Raw genomic sequence first — 25,368 nt, 5'->3', positions numbered from 1 at the left:
TCGATGAGAGAGAAACATCGACCGGCTGCCTCCTGCACATCTCCTACTGGGGATGTGCCCGCAACCCAGGTACATGCCCCTAACCGGAATCGAACCTGGGACCTTTCAGTCCACAGGCCGACGCTCTATCCACTGAGCAAAACCGGCCTCGGCCTGTCCTCTTTTTTAATCTTTAGTGAGTTAAACTCTGCCTGCTATACTCAGATGCTACTGCTATTAGAGGTCCTCTTTTCTTGGTTTTTGCCTTTGGCTTGGCATTTGTATTCTATGAACTGTCACATTGATTATCTTGCTAAGTATTGGGCAAGTGCCCTCTCTAAGCAGGAAATTCACAACTTCTCTATGATTATGTTAATAGTGATATACCTAACCAGTGGGGACCTGTTTTGTGTGTGTGTTGGGGGGAAGGGCGGAGCGTGTGCATGCGCTTGTGCACCCACAGGGGGAAGGGTGATAAAAATGTCAAAATGCCATTTGGAAAATGATGCTTTCAGATAACAAAGAAAGCCCAACTGATCCGAACCACCATCAGCCACATTTCCCACCATGGTTCCTACTTTATACTTCCCCCCGGATGCTTCCAGAAATCAGACCAAAGTGCCCATTTACCTCTGCCTCTTGCTGTGAAACCACTACCGGAGCTTGACCCACTTTTGTTATATTTCTGCCTTATTTGGCTATAAAACATTTATTCCTGATTTTATCAGTGTGGATCCAATCAGAGACAAACACCACACACTAATTTTAATAAGAAAAGTTTTTATAAAGAACTAGAGGCCTAGTGCATGAAATTCGTGCACTGGTAGGGTCCCTAGGCCTGGCTGGCGATCAGGGCCGATCAGGTTCCCTGCCTCCCTGCCTCCCCAGCTCCCGCCTCCTCCTTCCCTTGCTCCCTCAGTGCCCTGCAGCCACAGCTGGTCACCTGCCATGTTCTGCACCGCCCCCTGGTGGTCAGTTCACATCGTAGCCAGCAATTGAACTCCTGGTCTCCTGGTTGAACTCCCCAGGGGACACTTTGCATATTAGCCTTATATATAGAGAGATTATTAAATGTAACAAGATATTGGCATAATGAAGGATTGGCTAGTGAAAAAGACCTATTAGTCTTCTCAGGTTATCATACAAAATACCATAGACTATGTGGCTTACATAGCAGGAATATATTTCCCACAGCTCTGGGGGCTGAGATTTCCAAGGTGAATGTGCTAGCTGATTTGGTTTCTGGTAAGAGCCCTATTTCTGGTTTACAGATGGCCACCCTTACACTGTGCTCACAGAACTTTCCTCTATGAGCACCTGAAGGGCAGGGGAATGGAGGGAAGAAAAGATGAGGGAGAGGAAGTGCTGATATCTCTTCTAACAGCACTAATTCTTTCATGAGGGTTCTGGCCTCATAATTTCATTTAAACATACCTATCTCCCTAAGACCCCCTCCTCCAAGTACTATCGCATTCAGGGTTAGAGCTTCAAGGTATGACTTTTAGGAGGACACAAACATTCAGTCTATAGCAAAAGAGAATTCAAAAGAATAAAGGTTGCTCTTAATCCTATGGCTGATACACAGCATCCAAGGAAAAGCCCCTATCTTCTGAACTCCAGAGTGAGATCCAAACCTTACTGGGAAAGTGAATGGCTTACTGAATGGTTGGTAGTATAGTGGTGAGCATAGGTGCCTCCCAAGCAGTTGACCTGGGTAGTGTTGGGTAGTGCAGGTTCCTCAGCCAGGGACTTGACACTTCTGGGTGTAGGAAATTGGAAGAACACACAAGGTACAGTAGGTAGGTGGGACATGTTTATTATGAACAAAGCAGCCAACAACTGGCTGGTCAGTGGCATCTTATATACATGCTCAATTGAAAGAGGCCTCGTGCTAATTAGTGACTTTAGTGCTACATTAATATAAACAGGTTACATAAGGGTGTGCTTGCAAAGTACATATAGTGCTGCTGCTGGGTCACTGCCTCGTGCATGCATAGGCCAAAGGGGCCTTTAACATAGTAATACTGCTGTGTCATTGCTTGCATGCATGGGGACGGCGCATGGGCCTTGAACCTCCAGTGTCCTCTGGTCAGGGCTCCCACATCACTGAAGTGCCACACTGGCCGAACTTGCAAATCTGCCCTCTGGAACTTGACAAGCACTCCTCCTCTAAAGCACCTGGGAAAGCCGTTTGTGGGAAAGTGTCTTACATGAGGCTATGATACAAAATGGCCAAGCTGCTGGCTGCTTGGCACTGAGTGCAGGAATCGGGTGCTGGAGAAGCCTTGCCCTCGGCAAAAGCCCTCCTAGGAAACACACTTGGACCAGGGAGCAGAACCCTTTGCTGCCGCAATGTCTCTTCAGCACCCTCTACCAACAGCGCTTCAGTGGCAGCTAACAGAAGTTTCCAGGGTCCGGGTCCACTTTCAAAGAACAGTCCAAAAAGGGTGAATAGGGGGATGTACAGTAGAAAGGCAATAAATCAACAACCACCACACTGCTCTAAACTGAGAATAAAGACCAGCAGAGGCAAGCTGAGTGACGAATATGTTGTTTGTCAGCATGGTAAATTACTTTCAGTGTCATTCTGAGTTTTATCCATGGCTGAATCCTCTGTGCCTAGAATAGAATCTAGTCCAATTTGGGTGTTCAATATATATTTGTTGAATGAATAATGAATGAATGAAGTAATTCTTAAATCTTCCTCTAATGCGTTCTGTCTCTCTCTCTCTCTCTCTCTCTCTCTCTCTCTCTCTCTCTCTCTCTTGTTTTTAGCTGACGGATGCACCGATTGGTCTATCGACATCAAGAAATATCAAGTTTTGGTCGGAGAACCTGTTCGAATCAAGTGTGCACTCTTTTATGGTTATATCAGAGCAAATTACTCCCTAGCCCAAAGCGCTGGACTCAGTTTGATGTGGTATAAAAGCTCTGGTCCTGGAGACTTTGAAGAGCCAATAGCCTTTGATGGAAGTAGAATGAGCAAGGAAGAAGACTCCATTTGGTTCCGGCCAACGTTACTCCAGGACAGTGGTCTTTATGCCTGTGTCATCAGGTATCCATTTAATTATACTACTGCTGACTCAATCAAATCACATGTCGCTTTCTTAGACTTAAATTTTGCTGCTATGCCTTTCACCTAAGGTATTGTCTCAATATTTGTGTGTGTTGCTGCTTTCTAAAATTTAGAATCTAAATCTTCAAAAGATGGGATTGGAATTTATATTGAGACATTATTTCTGACTTATGGAGAAAAGAGATACCATCCGGGTATCTACTTATGTTGCCAGAAATTACTAAAGACTATGAAGTAAAATTTATAGAGGAGGTGAAATGTTGCAAATCAAATGCAAGCAAAGACTTGCAGGAAGGATGCATGGTTTATTGCTAAATGGGTTGTAACGTTTTGTTATTGCCCTTCACAGACAGATAGAGCACAGATAGCTCTGGTTCGCACACATCTGCAGAGATGATTTAGGTAATGTGTGTTGTGCGCAGGAATAGGCAGGCAGCATTGGCATCTTAGGGAATATGAATACAAAGGCTGTGTTCCAGATCATTTTCTTAACTGAAAGTGCTGCGTCAATACAACCATTTACCCAGGTCCCTCAGGGCCAATTCAAAAGTTAATAACAAAGTCTGTGCCCTTGTCCCCAAAGAAACTCATCACACAGCCACACATCTTTGTCTGCTTTCAGAGGAGACATGTAGTTCATTTAATAATAATACATTGAAACAGTATCTATGTAACACATGAGGAGTTAAAAAATCTCAGTTTAAGAAGTTAGCCCTGCATGGATTGTGAATCACAGCTGGCACAAATGATTGTGGGTGGCATTAGACCAGCAATTTTCAACCTTTTTCATCTCATGGCACACATAAACTAATTTCTACAATTCTGCTGCACACCAAAAATAAATGTTTTGTCAATCTGACAAAAAATAGGTGTTAGTTTGATTCATTCACACCGGGTGGCTATTGTGTTGGCTCTTGTCATTTTTTTCTGTTTGACAATCTAAAGGGAAATAGGTCAGTGCTCCTGACTAAATAGTCAGGTATTACATGTTTTAAAAATTCTGGCATCACACTAGTTGAAAATTGCTGCATTAAATGATAAGAACATTGTCAAAGCAGGTTATAGGCATATAAAGGATCTGTTTAAATCTATTCCTTTGTCTTCCTAAATCTTAGAAAGATGTGATTAAAATTTATATTAAGACATTATTTTTGGCTTATGGAGAAAAGAGATACCATCTGGGTATCTACTTAAGTTGGCAGAAATTATTAGGTTCATTAAGAGATAAAAAACCAAAGTTAATTTAGTTAATTCTCAATTTGGAGACTCTCAGGATCACCTAGTGTATCTTTTTAAAACAGATTTTTATTGATTTCAGAGAGGGAGGGAGAGGGAGAGATAGAAACATCAATGATGAGAGAGAATCATTAATTGGTTGCCTCCTGCACGCCCCCTACTGGGGATTGAGCCCTCCACCTGGGCATGTGCCCTGACCTGGAATCAAACCAGTGACCTCTTGGTTCCTGGGTCCATGGTCATCCACTGAGCCACGCTAGCCAGGCTCACCTAATGTATTTTTCAAATCAGCATTCGACATCCACTTTTGAAATTCTCATTGGCACCTATTACTCCTCTGACATAAGGACTGTGCCTCCACCTCGTTGTTACTTGTAAGAATTAACTTTACGCCGTTTCATGGCTACAGGTGTGTTAGGACATTCATATAGGTCAAAGCCACATAAAAATGTTAAACATAAATTTATCTTTTTAACGCTGGCAAAATACATTTAGGTTAATTTTGGAAAATATAAATGAATGCAAGTAAAATTGTGCTTGGGGAAAAAGTGGACTGGATTGTGAAACAACAAATTCATCATTTCTTTGGTGACTCTTATTCTTTCCCTTCAGGTACACCAAGCTTTGTATGCTCAAACATAACTATTATTAGAAGTAGAGACTTTATAGGGACATTGATAAATAATTGCCACAGTAGTACAGTTAAGATTACTGTTTGGACTGGCTGTTCTCACTTGACTAATACTAATTTGATTTAAATTCACATCTGCTGTGATTCTTTAAAAAATCATTATTTCTGATTGTTCATGCATGTGTAGAGGTGATTTTTCAAGAGAAGAAAATGTGTGTCCTCATTTATCTGAGATTAGAATTGAGCTGAATCTCCATAGTCTAACATTTAATTTCATTATGTGTCATTGATGAGGAAAAATGTGTTCACATTAGTAATATGAATTCTTAAAGCACAGAGGTTGCAAATCTTTGATGTGTTTACATATACACTATGATCCAATGCTCTAAGAAATTGCATTAAAATGTTCCTCAATTTATAATTGCAATAAGGAATGAAAGATCGAAAGTTTCAAAAAACATGCCTATGGGTATGTCTATGTTTTAATGGAAGGTGAAACTAAAAGACAAACACCTTAAAGTTTATGTGTCAAGTGGAGTTCTAGAGAAAGTAATAATCACAGAAAAGATACGTTTATCACTGAAATTCAAATATTCCAGGTACTTTGAAGCTAGTGTAGATATGGCTCTTTTTTTCAATTAGGAAAGTGATACTAAAAATTATAAATCACAGTTTAGATAGCATGGCTTGGTGTTGATGTTAAGGGAGTCTAGGGCTGTTAGTTCAGTCACTGACATTTTGGCACATTGTTAGTTATCGGGCCACAAAACTGTCACCATGAGTTTTTAAATAATCCACGTTCAAAGAATATTTTGGAAGTTTAAATATTTTAGTTTCTTAAAATTTCTAGTCCTTTTGATAAGTGTTCTGGGTATTAAACTTATCAATGAAAAAGTTATAATAAGCTGCTTCATGTACAGCTAATTTGCATTCACACCTAAATATTTACAATTATATGTTTTAAATAATGGAAACGCCTAAGACTACTCTCAGTACAATGCATAAGAACTTTCCTACTCTCTTCTCTTTGTATCTATGTTTGGACAGAATAATACCTCATAATTCTTTGCTCCACAGAAACTGGCTTTTTACTCTATTTTTATCCTTATGGAATTTTTATTTTTTGCGTGAAAAAGTGAATGAAAGGGAGCCACGTAAAAACATATTTTCTTTTTCTTTATTGCCACTAAAAAATACATTTGCTTTCTAAAAAATAAAATTTTCCTGCGCTCTTGACTTCCTAGTTTTGTAATCTCCCTCTTCAGAGTTGTGCCCTGTTAGCAGTTTCATATGAACTTGTAAGCATTTTAATGCCCCCCAAAGGGTAGAATACTGAGTTTGTGGCACCTTATTCTTTTACTAAAGTTTTTATTTTTGAGGCACTTGTAGATTCTTATTCAGTTGAAAGAAATAATATAGAAAGGTCTTATGAATTCTTTAACTGGTGTCTCTCATATGTTCTTCAATGAATGAATAAAAACTGTGGTAATATCCATACCTTGGAACACTACTCACCAATAAACAACAACAAACTACAGAACGAACATATGCAGTAATTTGGATGGATTTCAACAGAATTAGGTTGAGTGAAAAATCTATTTCCAAAAAGTTATATACTGTATGATTGCACTTCTATAACATTCTTGAACTGAAAATATAGATACAGAGCCCTAGGCAGTTTTACTCAGTGGAGTGTTGGCCTTCGGACTAAAGGGTCCCAAGTTTTGGGCTCAATCCCCAGTAGGGGGCGTGCAGGAGACAGCCAATCAATGATTCTCTCTCATCATTGATGTTTCTCTCTCTCTCTCCCTCTTGCTTCCTCTCTGAAATCAATAAAAACATATTTTTTAAAAGAATGATATATTGAGGACTTACATATTCTCCAAAATAGAAAGGATGCTTTGCTGTTGAATAGACATCCTTTATCAACCTCCTATTTCCCATAGAATAAAAAAAATATTGCCTCGTAAAGTATCTGCAGATTTTGTGGCTTCTCCGCTGCCATTTAGACATGTTTCTGCCCATAACATGAAAATGTTTGAGCCTTTTGCCTTATGCTCCCAGATGATACTAAAAGAAATATTGATTGGTCAGACTCAGGTCAGATGTCTGGAATAAAATGAAAACACAGTAAAAAGTTAAAAGAAAGAAACTCAGCTCCTGAAAGATATATCATAAATTCCTTGAGGAAAGAAGCTGCATTGTGTTAGTACCCTTATTACTTAGTGTGAAACAACAACACATGGATTGATGGAACACACACACACACACACACACACACACACACACACACAGACACACACACAAAAACAACTTTTCTCCACCTCTACAAGGGTATTTCAAGTGCACTCTTGGTTTTTCAACAGAAATAATAGAAAAAAGTTCAATCTCATATTTATATTGTATTGCTTTTTTAATGATTTTATTTTTCTAGAACACCCTCAGAAGCCTCACTTTGTTTGAGCTTCACATCTCTGCCTGGTCAGAAGGGCATGCCCACTTTGCAGAGTTAGAAAATAAAGAAAACAGATGTGAATAGACTTTTCAAATTTCCACAACTAAGTGGGGCTGCAAAATATAACGTTTGACTTTTTAAAGTATATATCTATTTTTAAGGAAATATGGACAATGACTAAAAGAAAGTGAAGTCCACCACTGCCAAAAATTTCAAACCTTAATATGTATAATTAAGAAGAGTGAGCCTGGCCAGTTCTCTCAGTGGTTAGTGCATCAGCTTACAAACCAAAGGGTCCCAGATTTGATTTTGGTCAAAGGCATGTACCTTGGTTGCAGGCTCCTCCCTGACCCAGGCCCTGATCAGGGCACTTGCAGGAGACAACAAATCGATGTGTTTCTCTTACATTGATATTTTTCTCTGTCTTTCCCTCTCTCTTCTGCTCTCTCTAAAATCAATGGGAAAATATCCTTGGGTGAGGATTAAAAAAAAAAAAGTAGAGAGAGCTCCCCTCTCTATCTGTCTTATTTGACTACCAAGGATAAGCATTGGAAACAATTTGGACAATTTGGTATACTTTCAGACATTTCTCTATGCCTGTACATGCATGTCTATCTAAATGTGCCTGCGTGCACACATACATTCTCTCATCCATTTACATGAAAACACATGCATACATGTTTTTAAAACACAGATTGGATTATAGTCTGTTGTTCTATAACTTCTCCCCACCCCCCACCCCCGCAGTATGTTTTCACTGCACTCTGAAGCTCCTAACAACAAGGAAATTCGGTTGCTTAATTTTGTTATTTTCATGTTCCTACCAAACAGTGGCTTCAGGATCTTGTTTCTCTGCAGATTACCTCTGTGGGCCTCTAGGTTGCTGCAGATGGCATGCGGGACATTCCTGGTGCTACCACAGTGTCATCATCACCTTCTGAACAGCAGTATCGGTGCCCTGCCCCTTTTGGCTCCTCTGCTGTAGTCCTCCTTTTAAAAAAATATTGGTTTCAGAGAGGAAAGGAGAGGGAGAGAGATAGATAGAAACATCAATGATGAGAGAAAATCAATGATCGGCTGCCTCCTGCACACCCCACACAGGGGATCGAGCCCCCAACCTGGGCATGTGTCCTGATGGGGAATTGAATCATGACCTCCTGATTCCTAGGTTGATGCTCAAACACTGAGCTATGCTGGCTGGGCTCTGCTATAGTCCTGTTGATCGTACCATCCATCTGTCACATCCAAAATCACAGCACTCTCTGAACCAGGGGTCCTCAAACTACGGCCCGCAGGCCACATGCAAATACAAATATTGTATTTGTTCCCGTTTTGTTTTTTTTACTTCAAAATAAGATATGTGCAGTGTGCATAGGAATTTGTTCATAGTTTTTTTTTTTTTTTTTTAAACTATAGTCCGGCCCTCCAACGGTCTGAGGGACAGTGAACTGGCCCCCTGTTTAAAAAGTTTGAGGACCCCTGCTCTGAACGATAGTGTGTCTTTCCCAAACTAACTATAGCAATAGCTGCTGCTGCTCTGCTGTTCCTCAGTTTCCCAAAATGCCTTCTGCTTATGATGGACAGCTGCCTTCAGAAAGGGTGTAGATGTCTACATGTTAAACTGTCTGGCCAAGGCACTGTCAGTGTGGGACTTGGCCAGTCTTATCCTCTTCAGTGATAGCCTACTATGCTTTGTTGTATTCCTTCTTAGGGTTAACCAAGAGCTCCTACTGTAAAAGGTTAAGAGCTACTCTGGCTCCTGGTGTAGTGTGGTGAAGTGGGATGTATATATGTGTATGGAGTCAGAAACACGCTTATTTGTATTTAGAGGTAGAATTTATACTTCTGATAAATTTCTACAAAAATAAAATCATTAAAAAACTTCAAAAACTAAAAACAAAAAGATCTTTTTTTTCAAATGACATATAATGTGTTCTCTCTTAATATCTAGTTCTTTGGCTCATCTTGATGTTCTCTTTAGAGATTTAATAATGTTTTCTCATTTAAACTACATATTAAGCATCTATCAAAAGCTACTTAGCGAAATCCATTTATTTAGTCATCCATTTAACAAATATCTACTGATCACTAAGTAATATGCTAATGCTAGGATTACAAAAATTAAAAAAAAAAGTTTTTTGCCTTTGAATAGTTTCCATAAGAGAAAGTAAGTGTGGAGTAAATTGTTCTAGATACTGTGATTATAGTTTAAATATTGTGGGGTTCCACCAAGATGAAGTAAAATCATTATTCCAGGTTCTCCTCCTTACAACAAAAAACACTGGATATAATGCAGCAAACAAGCATTGTAAATCTGTGAAAGGTGGGAAGAAGGATTATCTAGAGACTTCAGGACTTGAGGAATGGCATGACCACAGTGCTCCAATTCCCCCCTCCCCCTGTCCCGCCCCGCCAGATGATGTTGGCAGAGCCAATATTCTGTGCCCTGCCTGGCAGAAGCAGGCAGCAGTGATATGACCCGCTGCTGTGAGAGGGTCACCACACCTGCGTGGGGGCTGATCCTCCACCCTTTGCCCAGTGTGCTCAGTAGCATATTGCTCTGCAAGAATAGTGTCCCCCTCCACCCAGCCTCCAGGGGGGACATGGACAACATCTGTAATACTGTCGACAATAAAAAATAACTTTAAAAAATATGCTCAGCGTCATCTGTCATCAGGGAAATACAAGCTAAAAATGGCTAAAGTTAAGAAGAGTGACAAATGATGGAGATGTATTGTTGGTGGGAATGGAAAATGGTACACATGTTATGGAAAACAGTTTGCAGTCTTTTAATTTTTTTTTTTTTTTTTTTACTTATACATACAGCTACTGTATGACCCAGCAATTCTACTCCTAGGTATTTATCCAAAATAAATTATATATGTATATAAGCCTAAGTGACTGTTACCACCGAATGACCGGAACAACTGGAATGACTGGACAACCAGCCAGTAGCTATGCTCAGCTTTCTGCTCAGTCCTGCTGACACATTCCTGGTGAAATTCCTGGACCTAGCTGCTGGGGCCCTGACAGCCCTGAATCTGGTTCACCTGTACCCCGGACCCAGACAGGAGGGAGGAGGGAGCCTGATTCCTCAGGGAATTGGCCATGCCTTAGCTTTCTGCTGGGGCCAACCTCCTGAGGTCCCTCCCCCAGCAGGCCACCCCGCCCCCCACAATTGGCCCCAATTACCGGCCAGGCCAAGGGACCCCACCCGATCACGAATTTGTGCACCAGGCCTCTAGTATATATCCACACACACCCAAAAGAATAGTGTCAAAGGGGTCTAGTGGCAATCTGAGCCTCCACCCACACCTGGCAGCAATGAGAATCTGTAAGGCACTGTACATCAGGAATAGTCACTGCTAGGCTTCACTCTTCCATAGGACCAGTGGGGATCAATAGGGAGCAAAGCTTCCAACCTCCACAAGGCAGAACAAGATGGTGGCAGGCAGGGCCAGTTGGTATCCAATTTCCCACCTCCCCTCCCGGTGTCAGCAAGGGTGAGCTTATTCCCCCACCAGAGGCATAAAGCCATATGAGTTCATGTTGCCCTTTCACCAGGAATGTGTCAGCAGGACTGAGAAGAAAGCTGAGCATACATAGCCAAAAGGCCCTCCTGTGACATTTCACCAGGAGTTGTGCTTGCTTAAAAAGAAAAAAAAAAGATGAAATAGGATTCAAATTCTCATAATATTGAAAATGTGCAGGATACACAATAAAATAACACTAACTGGTCATATCATGAGTCAGGAAAATCAGAACAAGAATGAGAAAAGACAACAGATACCAACTCAGATGAAACAGATGATGGGATTATCTGACAAGGATTTTATATTTTATTTTTTAAAATTTTTATTGTTGAAAGTATTACAGATATCCCCAAGTATTTTAAAGCAACCATAATAAAAATACTTCGGCAAGCAACTATAAAATCTCTTGAAACAGATGAAAAAAAGCAAATATCTCAGCGAAGTAATATTTTACAAAAGAGAAACAAATAGAAAATATGGAACTAAAACTACAATAACCAAAATAAAAAATAATTGGGTGGGTATGACTTCTTTGTTACTTCATTAAAATTTTAGTTGTGAAAGTCAAAGAACATCAAATTGCCAGGTCATCTGGGTATCTCTTTCTTTTCTTATTTCTTCCCTTTTCATTAAATTCATTGGGGTGACACTGATTAAAAAAAATTCTGCAGGTTTCAGGTACAAAACTATATACATCATCTGCACACTCTATTGTGTTTTCACCACCCCACGTCAAGTCTTCATCACCTGTTAACCCCTCTATACATTCCTCCACTTCCCCTCATCCAGCTCCCCCTAGTAATCACCACCCTTTTGTCCATGTCTGGGATTTTTTTCTCTTTTTTTTTTCCTTTTTTACTCAGTCCCTCCACCCCCACCAGTCCCACCTCCAACAGCTGTCATTCTGCTCACTATGAGTCTGCTTAGATTTTGCTTGTTAGTTCATTTTGTCCATTAGATACCACATATGAGTAGAATAATTTCTCTTTCTCTGACTGGCTTGTTTCACTTAGAATAATGCTCTCCAGGTCCATCCATGCTGTCACAAAAAATAGTATGGCCAAGTAGTATTCCACTGTGTAAATGTTCCACAGCTTTTAAAATCTGTTCATCTACTGATAGACACTTGGGATGCTTCCAAATCTTGGCTATTGTAAATAATGCTGCAATGAACATAAGGGTGCATATATTCTTTTGAATTCGTGTTTTGGATAAATTCCATTGCTGGGTCAGAAGGCAGTTCCATTTTTAATTCCTTGAGGTAACTCCACACTGCTTTCCACAGTGGCTTCTCCAGTCTGCATTCCCACCAATAGTTCATGGGGATTCCCCTTTCTCCACATCCTAACCAACATTTGTTGTTCATTGATTTATTGATGATAGCTATTCTAACAGGTGTGATGTGATAACTCATTGTGGTTTTAATTTGCATTTTTCTGATGATTTGTGACATTGAGCATCTTTTCATATGTCTATTGGTCATTGGTATGTCCTGTTTGGAGATTTAATTGATATCTTTAGAGCATTTTACTCCAAAGCAGCATAATATACATTCTTTCAAGTGTATATGGAATATTTCTAGGATAGACCTCATGTTAGGCCACAAAACAAGTCTCAATAAATTTAAGATTGGAATCATATCAAACACCTTCTCTTAACATAGTGGTTTGAAACTAGAAAGCAATCATAAGAAAAACACTGAAAACCACATAACATATTACTAATCAACGAATGGGTTAACAGTGAGATCAAGGAAGAAATTAAAAGATACCTTGAAACAAAGTAAAATGAGAATACAACAACCAAAATTCTTTGGGACACAGCAAAAGCTAAGAGTGAAATTCATAGCATTACAGGCATATCTCAAGAAACAAGGAAAATCTCAAATAATCAAACTTTACACTTAGTGAAGTATATGTTTAATTACCTAATAGTTTGATTTTCCTGTTTGTCCAAGAGGCACATTGAATTCAACAATGTACCAAAATTTATTTCAATACCTACTTCAACAAATCTATTTCCTCCTCTGATGATTCCCCCTTTCTTAGTAAATAGGATCACCATCATTTCAGGGGCACCAGCTGGGAAATTGCCACTTACCTTTGTTTCCTTCATCTTCTTTACTTTGCATTAATTGGTTACCAAGACCTGTTCAATTTACCTTAAGTATGCCTTTTTAGTTTATTCTTTCTTGTTTATACCAATATCTGCTCTCCTGGTGAGTGCAGTGTCTTTCATTAACATTTAAAATTTACTTCTTTATTTTTCTATTATAAGTTACATCCAATATTATTCTGTATTAGTTTCAGACATACAACAAAGAGGTTAGAAAATCATGTACTTTACGGAGTGGTCTCCCCACTGCTTCAAGTACACACCTGGCACCATACATAGTTATGATGGTATTATTAACTATGTTCCCTATGCTGTAATCTACATCTCCATGCTTATTCTGTTACTGCCAAGCTTAATTTCTTTACCCTTTCCACCCAAAACTCTCCCCTCTGACAGCTGTCAAACCCCTCCCCTCTGACAACTGTCAGTCCACTCTCTGTATTTATGCAATGTCTTCTCACTTGGTTTCCCTGCCTCCAGGTTGTTTCTGTGTGTGCATATGTGTGTGTGTGTGTATATATATATATATATATATATATATATATATATATATATATATATATATTTGTATTGATTTTAGAGAGAGAGGAAGGGAAAGGGAGAGAGAGAGAGAAACATCAATGATGAGAGAGAATCATGGATTGGCTGACTTCTGCACACCCCCTACTGGGGATCAAGCCCACAACCTGGGCATGTGGCCTGACCGGGAATCGAACCGTGACCTCCTGGTTCATAGGCTGATGTTCAACCACTGAGCCACGCTGGCCGGGCTTGTTTCTAATTTTGGTACTATTCCACAGTTCTGCAGAATTATATGTCTACACAGAGATTATTTCATTTCTCTACCTAAAAGTCTTTGATGGGCTTTATTACCCAGCAAAATGAAGTCTAAAGATACTGCTTGGCATACATGCCCCTTTAAAAATAAATAAAACAAACAGCTTCAACCTTTCATTCCAGACTCATTTAGAGTGTTTTTCTCTGTAGGAAACTTGTGCTATGTCCTCACCACGCTTCCTGCTGTTTGTAGGTGAAAGTGTGAATTTTACTTACTCTTTCACTCTTTGGTCCTTCATCTAAAATTCCATTTTTCATTGCCTCTTTGAATAGTTGTTTCTTAAAGATCTAGTATATGTTTGTCCCCATTCTATCTTTCCCCATTGCTCCATAGACAGTTGTGAGAGGAAAACACCCCAAAACAAAGGGTATTGAAACAACAACCATTTTATTTGTACCTGATTCTATAATATGGGCTGGTTTCTGATGGGAGCTTCTTCTCCTGATTTTACCTATAATCACTTGAGGCCAGAAACCACTAGGATACACATTTGGCTGAGCCTGTCTCGTCATGAATTCTCAGGGCCTCCCTTTCTCCACGTGGTCTCTTCAGCTGTCTCCCTGGTAGCAGGATAGCCAGTTTCATGTGGTGACTAAGAATGTGTAAACACTTGTTAGGCATCTGCTTACATCATGGTTATGAATATCCCATTAGCCAAATCCACAGCTAACATGGAAGAGACTTTACCAGTGCTTGAATACCATTAGGTGTGGTTCATTGGTGAGACCAACAAAATAACAGTCCAACAGAATCTGCCCTTTGGTACCTAATAATTCATGGTCATACATATGCAAAGTACATTCACCCCATTCCTATCTACCCCTAAAGTCTTTTTTAAAAAATATATTTTTATTAATTTCAGAGAGGAAGGCTGAGGGAGAGAGATAGAAACATCAATGATAAGAGAGAATCATTGATTGGCTGCCTCCTGCACATCCGCTACTGGGGTCAAGCAACCTGGACATGTGCCCTGACCTCTAGGTTTCTGGGCCGAGGCTCAACTGCTTAGCCAAACCTTGGGCACCCCTAAAGTCTTATGCACTGGAGGCAGGGAAGAGAGGGAGAGGCTCTGCCCACCCCCTCTGCACTGGCCACCCATGAGCCCGGCTCAGGGCTTCTGGCTAAGCAGTGCTCCCCCTGTGGAAGCGCACTGGCCACCATGGAGTAGCTCCTGCATTGAGCGTCTGCCCCCTGGTGGTCAGTGTGTGTCATAGTGACTGGTTGTTCCACAGTTCGGTCAATTTGTATATTCGCCTTTTATTATATAGGGTGACTTCAGGGTCAGGCTAGAAGACCAGGATCTCATTTTCTAAATCAGTTATGAGCATGAAAGAGGTGTTTTTTTATTTAAATTCTTTATTGTTTAAAAGTATTACATGAGTCTCCTTTTTCCCCCATTGACCTCTCCCCAGCCACCCCCACTCCCCAGCACATGCCTTCACACCCCTAGTGTCTGTATCCATTGGTTATACTCATATGCATGTATACAAGTCCTTTGGTTGATCTCTTACCCCTTCATCCCCTGCCTTCCCTCATAGATTAGATAGTCTGAAAAGTGGTTCTTCATGCTTAGTTCTCTGAGTGCAACTGCTCAGGAAGGACTTCTCTTAATCCAGAGCTCTGTGTGCCAAAGAGATATCTAACCCTCACATTCCCAACATACAATGGTCAGACAGATATAAGATAATTAACTAAATAGTACCATTTAAAAAGTGGGGAGGGATGTTGGGGATGGGATATACAGAGTAGTCACTGGTTCATAGTAATTCTAAAGTCCAGCTGGGCACATGTCACCAGTTTCTTGATAAGGCTCAGTTCTTTTTATTGGGAGTGGTTGTCGGTGGCTTGTGAGTTCGTCTTCTTCTTTTCCATAGAAAGTTTCAGATCCAGAAGCCTCTGTTTAATTTGATCATCACCTGTCTGTTTTAGTAGGAGCTAGTATGGTTCTTTAAACTTCTGTGAGCCTTTTATGTATTAAATTATAATTCACTCCATTAAACAAAGGCCACAATCACAAATATCTTTGAGACAGATTTCTCTCTACTTTGATGTTCAAGTCAGGGTGCTGAAAGACAATGCACCAAAGTTTCTTAGATACCCCTTTGCCTAGCTAGTCTTAGGGTATGCCTCATAGACCCTCCAAGCTAAGAGTCTTAGAGTTTCCTCATAGACCTTCCTAGCTACCTTCTCTGGATGGTAGAGTATGCATTTTATCCCAAATGTATTATCATCGATATGATTTCTCCTAAGAAGCAATGTGGGATAGTGCTTGTCACAGAAAAGACAAGGATTCGTGTTCTTAGACTACCTTGTGAAAGACACCAATTCTTATAATTTTCCATGAGAAAATAAAATAATTCTACTTCTTGGGACATCTCTTGTTTGAAACAAACACAAATCATGAGCTGCTTATCTTACATCTTACATCATGATTACAAAAGACAGGTTGTTTTACACTTTCCCTGCAATATATCCTTTCTGTCACCAGGCAGAAGAGGAAAGCAATACTATTTTAGTCCTAAAAGACCCACAACAAGTGACTGCAATAGCTGTAGCATAAATAATTTGCCATTCATTTTAATCTATGTATAGAATATAACTGTAATATTTATTATTGTTTTATGTGATTCTCTTTTAAAAATCAAGTCATTCTTGGATAAAAAGATTAATGTCAGCATTCTTTTAGAAAGTATTAAAATTTACACCCCAAGGAAGTCTTCCTAATTTGTTCAAGGCAATAAAATTCTATATAAATGGTTTATATCCTACCCAGAAATTTTAATTATCATATGCATATGTGTTCCAAGGACCTCAAGTAGTTCCACAATCTTGGTTTCTTAATTGTTAAAGTACCTCTCTTAATTGAAACCAGAGTGTACCCTTGAAAATACCAAGTGTAATTTATAGGTTGTAAAAAATCCAATTATACTACACAAGCTAGTACTTTTAAAAATCCTATATGCAATTGCATGCATTTACAGTTTCAAGTCTGGATGCAGATTCTTTTATGGATGAGAAATTAAAATGGAGAACTGCACATCCGGCACTCTTTGTATGTTCTCTTGGTGAGAACATGTGGTTCTTGCCTTAATAGGCTTCTAAGAGATTTTCCAGTTATGTGATTTTGATAATGCCTGGAGATCATGCTGAAGTGGTAGACCAGCCTAGAACAGATATTAAATTTAGCCTTCTTTCTATGTTTGAGACATGAAGGTGTTTTCTGAAGGATCCAACTATTTTAGAACAGGGCAATAATTAGCCAGATTGCTATCTTTCTGAATGCTTTCTTTTCAGAAACAGAAAACCCAAATGATGAAAGTAAAAGCCAAGAGCTATGTGACTTGCCTATTCAGTTTACTGATTTTTAACTTAAGAAGATGAAATAAATTCTGCTGGAGTGATGGTAGGGTAGTTTCTTCACTGGATTAAGAAAAGCTTTGCCTTATCTTTCTAAGTTCTATAGGAGAGAAAGCTTTGAGAACACTTTGAAATCAATGATGTCATGTTCAGGGAATACATAAACTTATTAATTTTTTCCAAAAAAAAATCAGTGTAATATAGAATAACTAGGCTAGTGAGGAAGCTAGATTTTTAAAATCATTAGATACATAAAGTTTAATTTGGAGTTCTGATGTTTTTTTTTTCAGTTTGAAGTAAAATAAATCACTGTGAGCCCTTTTCAGTCATGGATATAACATGTACATTTATCATATTTCACAAACATTACTAAAAGTCTGCAATATAACATAACTGCTAATTATAATGAGGAAATAGTTAAATTGCAAACAATATTTTCCAGGCATGCAGATCACTGATAATCCAGCAAAACATTCTTGGTGGTTATTAATTTTTCTTTATTTGTAAAAAATATTCTCCAAATGAAAAGTAACTGCTAATGTTGATATGGTAAGCAAAGATAAAGTGAATAGGCCACTGAGGAATCTCAACAGGAAGGGAGGAGCAGGGAGCAGGAAGAGATTAATCAGAGAACTTATATGCATATATGCATAGCTCATGGACACAGACAGTAGGGTGGTGAAGGCCTGGGGTGTGGTGGGAACTAAGTGGACGGGGGCAATTGGGGAAAAAAAGGAGGGACATCTTAATACTCTCAACAATAAAGATAAATTTTTAAAAATCACAAAAAACTCAAATATCATTTGTCCTTCATAATATGGAAAAGTGGCTTAAGCAAGATAGTTTATTCTCTCATGTAAAGCAGTTGTAAGACAGGCATTTCTGAACTTGTATGATAGTTACAGTGTTTGGGAAGTTCCAAGCTGCAAAGCTTTATACTTTACCATTCTTAGCATGTGGCTTCCATTTAAGAGGTTACCCCATGTTTCTAGTGAAACAAAAGAACTGGATTATTTGTTTTATTTGTTGATTTACCTTTTATTGTTGACATTATAAGAGATGTCCCCCATTTCCCCCTCTCAATTATTTTTGTTAATCCTCACCCAAGGACATTTTTCCATTGATTTTTTTTGTAATTAATTTTTTTTTATTGCTTAAAGTATTACGAAGAGTATTACATATGTCTCCTCCCCCCCCCTTGACAATCCCTCAGCCTCCCTTAACCCCCAGTGTCTTATGTCCATTGGTTATGCTTATATGCATGCATACAAGTCCTTTGGTTGATCTCTTACCCCACCCCCCGCCCCCCAACTCCCCCAGCCTTCCAGCCATAGTTTGACAGTCAGATCAAGGCTGCTCTGCCTCTGTATCTATTTTTGTTCATCAGTTTATAACGGTCCTTATTATCCATAAATGAGTGAGATCATGTGGTATTTTTCTTTCATTGACTGGCTTATTTCACTTAACATAATGCTCTCCAGTTCCATCCATGATGTTGCAAATGGTAAGAATCCCTTCCTTTTTACAGCAGCATAGTATTCCATTGTGTAGATGTACCACGGTTTTCTAATCCATTCATCTGCTGATGGGCACTTAGGCTGTTTCTAGATCTTCGCTATGGTAAATTGTGCTGCTATGAACATAGGGATGTGTATATCCTTTCTGATTGGTGTTTCTGATTTCTTGGGATATATTCCTAGAAGTGGGATCACGGGGTCAAATGGGAGTTCCATTTTTAGTTTTTTGAGGAAACTCCATACTGTCTTCCATAGTGGCTGCACCAGTCTGCATTCCCACCAGCAGTGCACGAGTGTTCCTTTTTCTCCGCATCCCCTCCAGCACTTGTCGTTTGTTGATTTGTTGATGATAGCCAGTCTGACAGGTGTGAGATGGTACCTCATTGTTGTTTTGATTTGCATCTCTCGGATGATTAGTGACTTTGAGCATGTTTTCATATGTCTCTTGGATTTCTGAATGTCCTCTTTTGAAAAGTGTCTATTTAGGTCCTTTGCCCATTTTTTGATTGGATTGTTTATCTTCCTTTTGTTAAGTTGTATGAGTTCCCTATAAATATTGGAGATTAAACCCTTATCGGTGATAACATTGGCGAATATGTTCTCCCATGCAGTGGGCATTCTTGTTGTATTGTTGATGGTTTCTTTTACGAACTCTCCAAAAATTCATCTGGAATAAAAAAAAGACCCAGAATAGCTGCAGAGATCTTGAGAAAGAAGAACAAAGTAGGTGGGATCTCAATACCTGACATCAAGCTGTATTACAAAGCCACTGTTCTCAAAACTGCCTGGTATTGCCACAAAAACAGACATATAGATCAATGGAATAGAATAGAGAATCCAGAAATTGACCTGAACCAGTATGCTCAATTAATATTTGACAAAGGAGGCAAGAACATACAATGGAGTCAAGACAGTCTCTTTAATAAATGGTGTTGGGAAAATTGGACAGATACATGCAAAAAAAAAAATGAAACTAGACCACCAACTTACACCATACGCAAAAATAGACTCAAAATGGATAAAGGACTTAAATGTAAGACTGGAAACCATAAAAATACTAGAGGAATCCAAAGGCAACAAAATCTCAGACATATGCCGAAGCAATTTCTTCACTGATACAGCTCCTAGGGCATTGGAAACTAAAGAGAAAATAAACAAATGGGACTACATCCATTGATTTTTAGAGAGAGTGGAAGGGAGGGGGAGAGACAGAGAGATAGAAACATGGATGTGAGAGAGTTGTCGGCAGTTCAGAGCTTATATGGTGTCTTCCTGGGCCTCTGGTTTCTTCTATATCCTCTATATTCCCTAGGATATGATCCTCACCCTTACTTTCCTAGATGAAGCTCTATCCATCATACCTATGCTGTTATAAGCAGCATGATATAATGAGAGGAACAAAGAACATGGTCATTTCTACCTTTAAGAACAAATCCCAGCGCTTGCTTACATCACTTCTACTCACATCTCTTAGGCTAGACCTTCTTCACATAATTACATCAAGCTATAGTGGTAACTGAAGTTTTTAATTAGGAGTACTTATGTGTCTGACAATACTGAGGATTTTAAATACATTTCCCTACAAGAGAAGACCAAATCACAGATTTTTGTGCAAGTTATCTATTGAGGGAGTACTGTCAGGAGTAAACCTACAGGGAGAAAGCCAGGCAAAATATGTTTTCAAAAGCCTAGCCTCAGCCTCATCCCACAGAGAGTCTTGGAACATAAAATGCACTACAGAATGTATCCTGCTCTGCATTGAAAGGAAGTGCCAGGGCTTGGACTTCTCAGTCATCTCTATCCAGGGGCTTTTGACATGCTAAAGAATTCTCCAGAAAAGGGTACAGTTGTGAGCCTTAACCAGTCAACACCCACAGCAGCTAGAGGATGGGTTCAACAGCTGGTAAAGAAATTTTGAGTGGGCTACCAAAAGCATCAGCTACATTGAGGAAGAAAGGGAAGTAGATACGGAGGGAAAATTAATAGCCATTTTTGGCGCAGCCAAGAAGCATCCTTCCACATATACTGAAATGTCTCAATATTCTCTTTTTGCTTTATACACTTTGTCAGTATTTGTTGAATGAGTAATGAATATTCTTTTTTTATGGCTTTCTTTAAAAAAAATCCGTAGCCTTTTTGTCTTTAACATTATAGAAAGAATTAAGAAATATTAATATTCTCAGTACTGCCATACCTACCCCTAGCATGTACATATGCATCCTACTCTCAGTAGTTACTCCCTATACTCAGAGTCCACACTCAGCACCAATTATAGAATTATCTCATCAACATTCCTGAAGAAGAATTGGTTGGCAAAGTCCCTGTCCTTGCAACTATTTCTAAACCTGATTCCCAGAAAATTTCTCATTGCCTAGGAAATAAACAGATAGCCAGACTACTGTTATTAGAATCACACAAACTCCTTATATTTACCTTACCAAAATCTTATGTGAACAAACAGTATGACTTCTCATCAGTTTGCCCTGGCCTAAATTTATGCACGTTTTAGTGCTGTTTCTGGTTTTCTGGCAGGTCTCCATGTAGTAACTGCTTTATGATATAGAATTTGAGGTTATAAAATAAAAATGTAAAAGAGGTCATTGAATAAGCATTTAACTGATTTCATTATATCTCACAATTATAGTTTCAGAACTATCCATTTTCTCCCATGAATGTCATAAAAGACAGTCTTATAAAAGAGTCAAGGTTATGTAGTGAATGAGTAACATTTGAAGTATGGTCCATTGGTTTCAGGAAAATATCTTGTGTTGTCCCAAAACCAAAAGAGAAAAAGATTGAGGAATCTCAAAGGGAAGGTGGGGATGGAGTGGGAGGGAGAGATTAACTGGGGAACTTATATGCATATATACATAACCCATGGACACAGACAACAGTTTCGTGAAGGGCTGTGGGGGGAGCAAGTGTGAGATGGAGGGGGTCAATAGGGATAAAAGGGGGACATCTGTAATACTCAAGAATAAAGATAAATTTTTAAAAATCACAAAAAACTCAAACATCATTTCAAAGCAGTATCACAATATTTGTCCTTCATAATATGGAAGTGGCTTAAGCAAGATAGTTTATTCTCTCATGTAAAGCAGTTGTAAGACAGGCATTTCTGAACTTGTATGATAGTTACAGTGTTTGGGAAGTTCCAAGCTGCAAAGCTTTATACTTTACCATTCTTAGCATGTGGCTTCCATTCACAAGGTTACCTCATGTTTCTAGTGAAACAAAAGAACTGGGTTATTTGTTTTATTTATTTATTTATTTACTTTTTTATTGTTGACATTATTAGAGATGTCCCCCATTTTCCCTTCTCAATTATTTTTGTTAATCCTCACCCAAGGGTATTTTTCCATTGATTTTTAGAGAGAGTGGAAGGGAGGGGGAGAGACAGAGAGAGATAAACATGGATGTGAGAGAGACACATCACTTGGTTGCCTCCTCAACACGCCCAGATCAGGGCCCAGGGCCAAGGATGGAGCCTGCAGCTGAGGTATGTGCCCTTGACCAGGATTGAACCCAGGACCCTTCGGTCTGCAGGCCAATGTTCTCTCAATCCATTGAGACAAACCAAGCACAGCCCCTCCTGAGTTTTAATGTTATTTAATTTTAAATTGCCACATGTGAATCTTAGTCTTTGTTTTAAAATGGTAATGTCAAAACATTATTGTCTATTTCTTAGGATATTAACTGTTCTAGATGTTTAACATAGAAGAATCATGTAATGTAGATGGGGAGAGATTATTGGACCACAAAGGTAATATTTAGAAATACTAACAATGAAGCTGGATCTTCTGATTCTGTAATCACTGACACTCACAAAAATTCATTTTTTAAAAATATTTTATAATTAAGTGATGGGTTTGTCAACTGTCTTGATGTTGGTTATCATCTCACAATGTAGATGTATATCAAACCATCACATTATACTCTTTAAATATATACATTTGTACTTATCAATTACTCCTCAGTAACATTTTTAAAAGGGTTTTATTATTGACTTATTTTTTAAATATTTCATGCAGATCTTCCATAATTGACTTACTTTAAAAAAAAATATTTCACACAGCCCTTCCTCAATTTGTTTCAAATAAGTAAGATTTTTACATGGTTATCATTTCAGTTCATTTTTTAGGGCTATTGTATTTGGTGAATGATTACAACAATCTGACAAGAGATTTTTACCCCTTCTATCTTAAATATTGATGCTTAGGCTTTCTTTCTGGTCTTAACTCTGTAAGCTAACCCATTAAATGGTAAACTAGTCATTAATTTGCATGTACACACAAATCTTACTTCTGTTACTAAAGAAATTTTGGAGTGAGTTGCCTAAAGTAAATGTGATTGAATTGGCTAGAAAATTTGGTACTGTATTCATTCTGAATTTAATGGTTTTTTCAATAGATTCTTAAACATCTACTCTATACCAGTTACTGAGCTAGCTATTGGGAGCACAGCAGTGAATTAAGGCAGACTAGGCTCCTCCTGTAGCTGGAAGTCTATATTGGAAAAAAAGCCTTTGCTACAGTAAGTAGTTGTGCCCTGGATATAAAACAGAAAGCAAAAAAAAAAAAAAAAAAAAAAAAGAACAAACAAGAGAAACAAACAAAAACTCATAGGCACAGAAAACAGTATGGTGCTTACCATAGGGAAGGGAGGGTGGGGGTAGTAATGGGAAAAGGGGGTCAAATATATGGGGATGGAAGAAGATTTGACATTGGATGGTGAGCACACATGTAATATACAGATCATGTATCATAGAATTGTACACTTGAAACCTATATAATTTTGTTAGCCAATGTCACCCCAATAAATAATAATAGTAATAATAATAATGATGATGATGAAGGGGGGAGGAATGAGAACAGGTCTCCAAGTAGGCTGACCTAGCCCACTTGGTGTATAGGCTCCCCATCAGAGGCTGCACTCTTCCAACTGAAGCCCAAGTATTTCTGGGGTTACACAAAGAATTTCCAAGAGATATACCACAAAGATAGTTAGAATGGAATTCATCTCCAGAATCTCAACTTCCATATGTACCCTTGTCTAAAATTGCCTGGTAAGTCACAATGGCACTTCTTCCCAAATTACACTATGCTGCCATGTCCCAGGATCCAAAATGACTCAGTTACCAAACAAAGATTTGGTCTGAAATATTAGTTTGAATAATGAAGGTCACTTAAAATGACAGATCTTCCTCTCCTGCCTGTCTTACAGTATTTCTGATGTTTGAAGCTTAATCCAAGTTGGTATATTTTTCATTGAAAACAGCCAAAGCAGTATAAAGTAGTGATACTGATTTAAATGTCATTGGCATGTTTTCTTGAGCTATTATATTTTCAAGATGCATTTGATAAAACCCAGGAATAAATTGTGTTTGTTTTCTTTCATATTTTATATTAACCCACCTCTCAAAAAAAAAACACACACAGCTAAAGCCTATTTCATCAAATGATGCCATGAAGTATTTATTGCAATTATGTTATTTTTAATAACGTTTAATATTTTATCTCTTCTGTTATTAAATAAATAAGTTTATTTAAACTTACAAAAAATAGATGTCAATTTAAAACACTGTGTTTTTTATAAGATCTTTTCAGGGAAATATGACCCCTTAAGAAAAAACAACCAAACATACAAAAAACCTTAAAAACTGCTGTTCAATATTTCTCAAAGTATAGTCTGATATATAATTAGATGGAAAATCATCCGAGATGCTAGTTTAAAAACTATCCTGGATCCTACCACAAACCCATTAAATAAGAATTTCTGTGGGGAAATGGGCCAGAAATCTGGCAGAAATCTATCCAGTTTTTCTTATCCACATTAAGTCTGAGAATTTATATTCAGTTGATAATTATCCTTTTAAGAGAATGATATCCCATACAAATTCAGGGATAACAAGGTGCTTTATAAAAAAGTAAATGCATAAAGAGGCTCTTGATGGAGGACACCCAGCATCTGTCATAGTTCCCAGCGTGCAGTATATTGAAAGTGAATGAATACAAGGTATGTACCCCCTGGTAAAATATTAGGAGATTTAATATAAAGGCTGCATCGCCCTTCTAAAATATTGACGATGTACTCTGGAGTTAATAGTTTTACAAAGATTATTTACCTCTTCATCTAAATTTAATTTACAATGGAGTCATAGGTAGTAAGGACATGGCAGGGTGCCTTCTAGATTCCACTGCTGTGATCCTCAAAGGAATGAGCACTGCAGATTATTCAACCTTCAGGAAGTTCTTAATTAAGGAAATCAGTAGTGTGCAGTAACAGCCTGTGTGTTAACCTTGTTGACACAGTGTAGAAATCCCACATTGATATCTTGTACAAAAGAATGAAAATGTTCTATTCTAGCTCCTAAATTGGATTTTCCAAGTAATTGTACTTCTAATGACAATCGCTGCCATGGATATATGTTCAAAAGCTTTGATTTACAAAGTAAAGATTTGAACATGTCCAACTTTCTTCATCTGTGAATGTTATTTTCATTAATTAGGTGATTATGACAGCTCTCTTTTTAACCTAATAGCCCCCCTGGAGGAAATAACATTTTTGTTTGTCTAAACAGTACTTAATGACGACTCTACAATTAGAGTTTCAGACCTTTAACTCTGCAGTG

General features: G+C 38.4%; 1 protein-coding gene across 1 annotated transcript in view; it reads left to right on the top strand.

The window, feature by feature from the left end:
* Positions 1-2,039: 2,039 nt before the first annotated feature.
* The window catches only part of IL1RAPL1 (interleukin 1 receptor accessory protein like 1), a 749,920-nt gene continuing 726,591 nt past the window's right edge, over positions 2,040-25,368 (top strand). Inside the window, exons 1-2 of the mRNA XM_036304231.1 lie at positions 2,040-2,172; positions 2,755-3,034. Of these exons, the coding sequence (XP_036160124.1) occupies positions 2,040-2,172; positions 2,755-3,034 (413 nt within the window). The remainder of the gene's footprint in view (positions 2,173-2,754; positions 3,035-25,368) is intronic.

The sequence above is a fragment of the Myotis myotis genome, unplaced genomic scaffold (assembly GCF_014108235.1).
Source record: "Myotis myotis isolate mMyoMyo1 unplaced genomic scaffold, mMyoMyo1.p scaffold_m19_p_4, whole genome shotgun sequence".
In the NCBI taxonomy this organism is placed as follows: Eukaryota; Metazoa; Chordata; class Mammalia; order Chiroptera; family Vespertilionidae; genus Myotis; species Myotis myotis.
This window is presented reverse-complemented; position numbering and strand designations above follow the sequence as displayed.